Source organism: Chrysochloris asiatica, unplaced genomic scaffold (genome assembly GCF_000296735.1).
Source record: "Chrysochloris asiatica unplaced genomic scaffold, ChrAsi1.0 scaffold00059, whole genome shotgun sequence".
Lineage (NCBI taxonomy): Eukaryota > Metazoa > Chordata > Mammalia > Afrosoricida > Chrysochloridae > Chrysochloris > Chrysochloris asiatica.
Window position 1 is genome coordinate 3,954,465 of NW_006408577.1, and position 10,386 is coordinate 3,964,850.

The 10,386-nt window shown below is 37.3% G+C and overlaps 1 protein-coding gene across 2 annotated transcripts in view; it reads left to right on the forward strand.

Annotated features, from left to right (window-relative positions):
- Window positions 1-10,386, forward strand: part of PPP1R1C (protein phosphatase 1, regulatory (inhibitor) subunit 1C) — a 183,030-nt gene that overhangs the window by 95,850 nt on the left and 76,794 nt on the right. For both annotated transcript variants that reach the window (XM_006864021.1, XM_006864022.1), the window contains exon 3: window positions 7,081-7,118. In XM_006864021.1, coding sequence (XP_006864083.1) covers window positions 7,081-7,118 — 38 coding nt within the window. The remainder of the gene's footprint in view (window positions 1-7,080; window positions 7,119-10,386) is intronic.

The window sequence follows — 10,386 nt, forward strand, 5'->3', positions numbered from 1 at the left end:
ACCAATAAACAACATTCTTATCAATGGAGAAAAGATTGAAGTTGTCAAAGACTTCATCTTCTTGGATCAACTATCAACACTCATGGAAGCGGCAGTCAAGAAAACAAATGATGTATTGCATTAGGCAAATCTGCTGCACAAGACCTTTTTAAAGTGTTGAAGAGAGCAAAGATGTCAGCTTGAGGACTAAGGAGCGCCTGACCCAAACCATGGTATTTTCACTAATCTCATATGCACATGAAAGCTGGGCAGTGAATAAGGAAGACCATAGAAGAATTGATACATTTGAGTTATGGTGTTGGAGGAGAATATTGAAAGTGTCATGGGCTGTTAAAAGAACAAACAGATTGGTGTTGAAAGAAATGCAGCCAGAGTGCTCCTTGGAGTCCAGGATAGCTAAACTTCATCTCTCATACTTTGGACATATATCAGGAGGGTCAAGTTGCTGGAGAAGGATATCATGTTTGGTAAGGTGGAGGGTCAGATAAAAAGAGGAAGACCACCAGTGAGATGGATTAGACATATGGCAGCATCAATGTGCTCAAGCATGGGAATAATTGAGATATTGGCCCAGGACCAGGCAGTGTTTTGTTCTGTTGTGCCTAGGGTCACTATGAGTAGGTACTGACTTGATGGCAACTAACAACAACAACAGTGTCCTTCAAATCACACATAGATTCTTGACTGAAATTGTAAGCATATTCATAGACTTCTAGTTGTTTAGTGTATTTTCATTTCTTTATTAGTTGATGTATTTTAAAAGAACAGTTTTTTAGACTTAACAGCAAATTGAGCAGATAGTGTCCCATATACTTCCTCCTAATAGAGTTTCTTGTATTATTATCAATATCTTACACTGATATGGCATAATTGTTATAACACATGGATCAATATTGATACTATATTACTAACTTAATTTCATAGTTTGATATTTGCTTGGTTTCAATCTAATGCCCTTTTAAATTTCTATTTCTTTTGTTTTGTTTTAGAGTACAAAGTTGCATTTATTTGTCATGTCTTCTTAGACTCCTTTTTTTTAAAAAAAAAAAAAAAAAGATTTTTTTGTAATTTGGTGAGAGTTTACAGGGCAGGTCATCAGTTTTACATTCAACAAATCATATACTTTTCTTCATTACAACAATTATAATCCCCTCCATGTACCATCAGTTGACAGTATTCCTCTCTATTCATTTTCTTTCTCTTTTTTTTTTAAAACACTCGGGCATAGTAATTTACACCACCAAAGGGCACATTCTACAAGCCTGCCTCCTGGCTGCCAGCACCCAGTCCCTCTCTTTCCATGAGTCTAGAGTCCTCAGCTGCTCCCTCTCTCGATGTCCTCACCTCTGCTTCTATCTCTGGTGTCGCTGCTGCTCTGGATAAAGTCCGCATTCCACTTGTGCTCCTCCCTTGATGGTCTTAGGATCTGCTGCTTCTGGACTGCAAGATTAATTACAACCCAGTTTTTGCTACAAAACTTCTACCTTTACAATTGTGACTGTCCCTATTAGTCATGATAACAGTAACTCACTATTGAATTATAAGAATCTTATCACCATCTCTTTTTACCAGACCTGTCTAGACAAGATGAAAACCAGTGGGGACCCTATCGTCCCACACACACACTTAAACTAAACTCCCTCTTAAAACCTTGTAAGCCAGTCACTTCGTGCCTTTATCGCCCTCTCATTTTGGGTAGCCAATGTCTAAGTTGCCCATCCCTATCTACCCTGTATATAGAGGGGATAGGATTGATACTTGATGTGAAGCCTCCTTCTCTCTCTGTTGGTATTTTGTGCTACTACTTCCATAAATAGGAGCTCTGGTAGCGTAGTGGTTATGAATCGGGCTGCGAACTTTAAGGTCAGCGGTTCGAAACTACCAGCCGTTCCGCGGGAGAAAGATGAGGCTTTCTACTCCCCGTAAGGATTTACACCCTCGGAAACCCTGTACAGGGTCGCTATGGGTCAGAACCGACTCGACGGCACTTAACAACAACAACTTCCATAAATAAGAGTCCTGGTGTGGCACTGTGTTAATGCGTCAGACTGCAAAGCCATTTGAACTGCATGGTCGGCAGTTCAACCTCACCAGCTGCTCCTTGGAAACCCTATACAGGGTCGCTATGGGTTGGAATAAACTCAACAGCACATAACAACAACAACACCTCTATGAATATAGGCCAAGTTCACCAAATTGTAGCAATTTACCCTCATTTACTTTATCAAAAATTTTTTTTTTTATCTTCCTTTAGTTGAGTTCTGATTATCAAGCCATTGAGGTAGGTCAAATAGGCACTATCTGCAAGTTTGGGCATTCTTGCGCGTCTCCTCTCACTTCGTATCAGCTGGATGCTTCACTCTCAGCTCTAGCCCTCTGTTGCTATGTCCTTGTACATGGGCTCAGGTATCTCCAGGTCTCACCACACTTTGGATCAACCAGCCCCTCCTTTTCTCTCTTTCATGTCCAGTTCGACAAGAGTCTAGGGAACGTGGTTTAACTCAGCCTGTTTTTTCATTCCTGCCTTTCCCCTTCTTCCACTCACCAGTAGACCAGTGCGGTCGCCAGCAAACTTGCATGCTTGCTCACGTATTCCCTTTGAGTTTCAATCTTGGAGGGAAGTTTGTCCTGCAGGGACTTGACTGCTTGCCTTGATGGTTTCCCAGTAAACAACTTGCTTATTCTTGTAGTAGCCAGTCATGCTGACATTTTTGTTTTGAGTTTTTCCTGCTGATCTTTCTTTGATGATGTATCTTCTGTCACTTTAGCTGTTCCAGGCTGGTCTGCTTTACCTTTCTAGTGGGAATGTCCCACCTCAGAAGGTTCTGGATGGGGCTCAAGATTCCACCTAAGGTCCTATACACTACAAAGGCTCTACAAGAAGCCTATTTCACCACACAAGTTGTAAAAACCCTTTAGGTATTCCAGTCCTTCTTAGACGCCTTTTGGAATTTATATTTTCTCAGACTTTCCTTATTTTTGATGACCTTGAGATTTTTAAGGAGTACTAGTAAGGAGCTCTGGTAGCGCAGTGGTTACTAGTCAGGCTGCTAATCTCAAGGTCAGCAGTTTGAAACTACCAGCGATTCCACAGGAGAAAGATGAGGCTTTCTGCTCCCGTATATTTATAGCCTCGGAAACCCTATGCAGGGTAGATGTGAGTCAAAACTGACTTCACAGCACATCACCACCAGTCAGGTATAATGTAGAATGTCCTTCTAATAGAGTTTGTCTGATCTTATCTCATGATTAGGCTCAGATTATGAGTTTGGAAGAGGATGATCATCGATGACATTTTGATCACATTGTATCAAGGATGAATAGTATCAACAAGGTTTTTTTATGATTGTTGATAGTGATCCTGATCACTATCACTAGTGACTGAGTGTAGTGTTGGTCAGATTTTTTCACTATAAAGTTACTCCCTCCTCTTCCATCTTTCCATCCTATATTTTTTGGAAATAAGTGACTATGTAATGTAGAGTAAGAATTATTATGTTTCCCCTTTCCTATTTTAAATTTTGCAGAAAAAGCTTGAAGTTCAGAAAAGTTAAGTGATTTGGCTGTGTCATGAAAAATAGATGGAAGAACCGTATTGGATGATATGCTTGCTCTTTGCTGCCTTTTCCAAAACTAGGACACCTCTGCTAGCCCTGACCAAAACTCTCCTTTTCTCAGTCTTCTACCTCTTTGTTTTCTACCTATTTCTTAGTTTTTGTACTTTATATTCTATTAAAATTCAGAAACTTTTCTTTATTCTTTAACCATGGTCTTTCATTTGTCTCAGATTTCCATCTTTATATGCAATTAATTTTTTAGTACAGTTGTTTCAAAATCTGATGAACATCTCATTGGTATTTTAAGATATCAGACAATGGATGTTTTCAGTTTATGTGCATAGCCATATGAATTTTGAATTTGCCCTGTTCCTTTTGTGAACTTAAATATCTCAAGAGCATTATAACTAATTAATACCCAAATCATTTTAGAACATCTCTATCCCTATCTCCATTTTCAACAATGACAATATTCATCAAAATGTTATGGCTTATAATTTTTACTAAACAGAAACAAATACCTCTTGAGTTTTGGAAAATATGGATAATACCAGAATAGGTACACAGCCTCTTTCAGAAATTTTGGGGTTTCTGATAATTGAGAAACAATCCTCTCATGTGTTTACTGATTATATTCAGACTCCAGCTTAGTTTTTTTTTTTTTTTTCCTTGCTATGGGTCGGACCCGACTCGATGGCACTTAACAACAACAACAAAAATGATAAAGCTAAATGGTTTTGGAGGCCAGGGATGCATACATATATTTCATGAGAGAGCCAACTTTTCTAAGTGTTTCTGGAGCTGGCCAAGGATCACAATTTGGGATTCTGAAGAAAACACAGTGACATTGTCAATTCCATTTAATATTTTATGTGCAGAGCAGATGGAAGGGAAGTGTGCATACATTTTTTTCAGTTTGCTTCACTTTAACCTGCTTGATACAAATCAGAAAGAACATTGCATATATATCTGCTTGATTTCTCACAGTGTGTGTACTCTGTGAGCTTGAGGAGTATGTATGTTCATGTGCATGCTTGACAAGCAGAGAATATTAACCTTCACAAATAAGTAACAGTTCATTGAGGTAAATAGACATGAACTTAAATCAGTGGACTTCAAGAAAGCCACTATCTAATCTTGGCTTGCCTTTCACTTTTCTTTGAATTATTTTGACTTGAAAGTCATTAAGTTTCATTTCAAAATTTCAAGATATGAATATAACAATAAAGTTTTAAACCCTTGTCTTCACGCATAAATCGTTTATTTATGTCAACATAAATAAAAAAGAATAAAAGCTATTTTCATTGAATTAAAGAATGAGTAAAGTCGACACAGTTGTCTTGGAAAGGTACAATTTTAATAGATACTGTAGTCACAGTATGCAGTAGAGAAAGTACAAAGTTAAATGATTGAACCCTATTTTGTTCTTAAAACAATAGATGATAAGTTCTGGGTATATTTTTAACATGTCATTAACAAACTATTAGGAAACTCTATTGACATTTAACAATCCTATGGCTCACAATACAAGCATTGTTACAGTAGTTCATACTTAATATTACTTAAAAGGTGATGATATTTCTTAAAAGGTTTGCACTGATAGACAGAACTATTTAATATATCCATGGCTTGCCTGATAATGAGCCAGATGTTTCCAGTGATTCCATCACACATATGTGATTGCTGTGTTTAACTAATATGATTCCTGTCTGTTCTCCCATGGACAAGGGAAATAGAATTCATTAGAAGTGCCCATAACTTTTTAAAATCTAGTAATTAAGATATCAGACTGAGTATACAGTAATTCCATACATTAGTCTTCCTCGTTGCTTGGCTGTTTTGATTTCTTACTATATGAAATAGCTAATTTATTCATGGTGAATTAAAAAAAATGTATTTTCTTTCTCTCTCTCTGTGTAGATGCATATACCTGTATCTATATATCCATATCTATGTATAGCCATCAATCCTATCCATTCATCTAAGGAGCCCTGGTAATATAGTGGGTTATGTGTGGGGTTGCTAACTGCAATGCAAGCAGTTCAAACCTACCAATTGGGAGAAAGATGAGGCTTTCTAGTGCATAAAAATTTACCAGTCTCAGAAACCCTGTACAGGGTTGCTATGAGTGGGAGCTGACTCCAAGCACACAACCACCAACCACCACTATCTATCTGCATAGTTACTTCATGCAGTTTTTATTGTAAAGTAATCATGTTCATTATTAAAAGAAAACCATTTCAAATAGAGCTAAAATGAAATGTAATATCCAGTCACCTAGAGATAACTATGTTCAACATTTTGGTATATATCCTTGTATGTATATATATATATATATACACCTTTCTGTCATCCCTCTATGATTTTTGTTTTATTTTATAAAATAAAAATACCACACTGTACTTTTGAAATAGTTTTCACTTTTATGACATCTTTTTTCATGCCACTCAGTGAAAAATATATATCTCTATGGAATCATGGTGACATTGTGAAATAAGCATGTAACTGTTAACAGCAAGGTCAGTGGTTCAAACTCACCAGTTGCTCCATGGGAGAAAAATGAGGTTTTCTGCTGCCATTAAGAATTAGTCTTAAACACCTTACACAGGGTCACTATGAGTCAGTGTTTATTATTCTTATTTTCTATTTTAATTGTCTTTAAGCAGACGTTTTTTGATGAAATCCTCATTTAATTTTTGAATCATGGGTTCAGAACCAGAAAAACAGTATCTGTTGAGTTGACTCTGAGTTATGGTAACCCCAACTCTTGATGACTCCATGTATTTCAGAGTCAGAGTGTACTCCATATGGTTTTCAATAGCTGAGTTTTCGAAATTAGATCACCAGACTTTTCTTCTGAGGTAGCACTGTTGTGTTGTTAAGGGCTGTTGGCTTGAACCAGAAGGTCAGCAGTTCAAATTTCACCAGTCGCTACTCGGAAACCTTATACTGGGTCACTACAAGTTGGAACCTACCCAACAGCACTTAACAACAACAATAATGACATGTTGCTTTTCTTAGAGTTATGGTGTTTGGTTTGAGTGGAAAAGGCTTGTTCTGGTTAGTGACAAACTGAGGGAAATCTGACAGAGGGTGCAGTCAGTAAGTGGGTGGAGCTGCTGTTGCTTTTCCTACAGTGTCAACCAGGACTCCAATGGGGGAAGCAGTAGCTATAAAATCAATGATGGGGGGTGGGGGGAGGTTGCTGATACTTAAGAGTTCTTTCTTGAGCCATTTCCCTATTCCCCTTTTTGGACTACTGGAAGTTGGTAAATATGGGATTCCAGTAGAGATAATTTTTTATTGCCTTTTTAAAAAACCTTTGTTGGAAGATAGGTTTCTCAGAAGAAAACCACCTCTACTGTTCCCGCATCCTTCAAACTGTTAGAGTAAGTCACAGATGTTATTATATAAGCATAAGGTTAAAAAGTCAATCATTTTGATTTGTTGTTGAAAATGTTAATGTGTATATTATAAAAAGAAATACTACCTTTCTAAACAATTACACCTACTTCTCTTTCAGAAATAGATGAGAAGAGGGTGACCAACACACAGATGGAAGTAAGTTTTCTTATATTTTAGATAAATATGTGTTCAAGGTAAAACATAATTATCTTTATTCTATATGATATATAAAATGATATATACATTATATATATAACTGAGATATAAAGTATATTTACTTTGTTTTTCTTGACTGAATAAATAATGAAATGATGTCATTAAAATCCTGACTTTAAACTACCTTGGTTCTTTTATAATGAAATGCTAACAATGCCTGCCAGAACTTCTAAAAGGGAGGAAAAAATTAGGTATTTTAAGGTGTTACATATCTACTTTCATAAATCTAAAGTGAGGTTTTTTTATAACTTTTGGAATTCTGACAATAAAAATAAAGCATTGCCTTTAGTGGTTAGATATAAACCCAATGCCATTAAATTGATTCTCACTTATTGTGACCCTAATAGGTTTCAGAGATTATAAATCTTTATGGGAACAGTCTTATTTTTCTCCTGAAGAATGGTTGGTGGGTTTGAACCGCTTACCTAGGTTTAGCAGCCCAATGACTACCCCACAACATTACCAGGGTTAATAATACATTAACTTACCATAGTAAGTTAGATTATTAATAATTTCATTCTGTGAATGCATATGACTACTGAAGTTTGGGGCCAGACAAATGCTGAAATCCTAGAGATGTAAGACAGGGATGGGTAAGCATCTCCTACAGGATTTATCAGAAACCCTGATGGCCTAGTGGGTGACATCCTGGGCTGTTCACTGAAGGCTTCATGGTTTGAATCCATTAGTCTCTCTGCAGGAGAAAGATGGGGATTTCTGGGCGTGGGGTTGTGGGTTAATGCGCCAGACTGCAAAGCTGTTTGAACTGCAAGGCTGGTGGTTCAAGCTCACCAGCAGCTCCTCAGAAACCCTATACAGGGTTGCTATGGGTCAGAACCAACTCGACAGCACTTCACAACAACAACAACAAACCCTAGACAGAGTCACTATGAGTTGGAACCAACTCATCAGCATACAACAAAAAGTATTTGTGGTATGTGAAGCCAACAGCAGGCCCTGAGTGACGAGTTGGAGGGAACTGAGGTCTTCTACAATGTGACTAACAATATATAAGAAATTCTTCAAGAAGTGTTTGAAAACTGAAATTCAACAACTCATCTGAAAACTAACCCTTCTCTTCCCTGCATGCACATAGGATTTCAGGTAGAAAATAAGGATCATGGGAGGCTGGGAGAGCTAATAAAATGGGCTATATAAAATATGAGTAAGTAAGACCCAACAACAACAAAAAAAGGAATAAATGTTGACTAGGAAGCTGTGAAAATGCATTAATCGATTCCTTTGAAATATGAGTAGATGGATAGCAATACTTAAATAAGAAAAGAAATACATAAACATCTTAAAAATTGTCCTAAAATTGAAAATTTGAAAATATAAGCCTGATAAAAATATGAAACAGCATTTATTAATGTTCCTTAACAAGATACTTTTCTGTAGAATCAAATTTTTCATTTGATCTTTGTATATGTGTATGAACATAGATATATAGGTCACCCAGATGTAATTGACTAGAGCAGTGTTGCTAGAGTAATATCAGCCATGGATAGTGTAGTGGTTACGAATCGGGCTGCGAACCTTAAGGTCAGTAGTTCAAAACTACCAGCTGCTCTGTGTGGGAGAAAGATGAGGCTTTCTGCTCCTGTAAAGAGTTACAGCCTTGGAAACCCTGCACAGGGTTGCTGTGAGTCAGAACTGACTCCATGGCACATAACCACCACCACACATTTAACATTATTAATGTTTCTAGCCCTGCCTGAACTTTTGCCTAACAGACTGGTTTCAAAACATTGAATGCAAGAAAAAAAGGACTCAGGCTGTTTGCTTTATTGATATGGAATTGGAAGCTAGTTAATTAATTAATTGATTATTATTATTATTATTATTATTTTTTACTTTTAACAGTCATTTTTGCATTATGTAAATATCAATATCTTGATAATGGCTTTGAGGATAGTTAAGCTTCAACATAGGCGTTCTTAATGGTGCAAATTGTTAAGTGCTTGTTGAAAGTTTGTCAGTTAAAACTCTCCCAGACGTATATCAGGAGATGGACTTCGAAATCAGTTTCTGAAACATCCCAGCCTTGAACATCCTATGGAGCACTTCTGCTCTGTGTACCTGTGTGCCATGAGCCAATTGACAGCAACTAACAATGCGCACATACAAGAAGAGATGTCTATTTTCAACTTTGTGAAGCAGTCTCCAGTTTCTTCCAGACTTCATCCCTATACTATTTCTAATGCGCATGAAAAACATAGAAATTGCCCCAACAAGTATCTTGTAGCTAGTTACACTTGAGCTTTTCAAGGCAAAAAGTATTGTCTCAGATGCTAAAACTCATTGATGTAGTAATTCTTACCCTTTACACCTTGAACTATAAACTCATACACTATTAAAAAAGAGTCTTGTGATAATGGGGGTTGGGGTGGGACTGTTCAAACAACTTTTCAAATTCTCCCAGGGGAAAAAAACCAACTCTGAGAAGATAAAAATATAAAAGAAGTTTTGTGCACAATCTGGTTTAGGTTATAGACTACAGACTATATATATATAATAGACTGCTATTAAAATGTTGTTGTTGTTAAGTGCTGTTGAGTTGGTTCTGACCCATAGCGACCCTGTACAGGGTTTCCGAGGCTATAAATCCTTACAGGAGCAGAAAGCCTCATCTTTCTCTCACGGAGTGGCTGGCAGTTTCAAACTGCTGACCGTAAGGTTTGCAGCCTGATTCGTAACCACTACACTACCAGAAATAAGTAGTGTTTATTTGATCTATTATATTATATAAGGAGTCTTGGTAGCATAGTGAGCTATGAGTTGGGCTGCTAACTGCAAAGTCACCAGATCAAATTTACCAGTCACTACAGCGTAGTGGTAAATATATATATACAGTTTCATATCATTGTCTGTAGTTTTGTCCTTGTTACATATTCCCTTAGTTTATCATTTTAAAATGCAAAATACTTACTTCAAAATATTGCTGTTGTTGCTTAGTGTTTTTGAGTCGGTTCCAACTCATAACAACTGTCTATAGGGTTTCCAAGGAAGGGACTGGTGGTTTAAATTGCTGAGGTCATGGTTAACAGTCCAGGGCTGATCCTACAGCATTGCTGTTGTCAGGTGTCATCGAGTCAGAACCGACTCATAGAGACCCCATGCACAGCAGAACGAAACAATGTCCGATCCTGGGCCAACCTCACTACCGCTGCCACACTTGAGTCCAACAATGATGCCACCTGGCCAATCC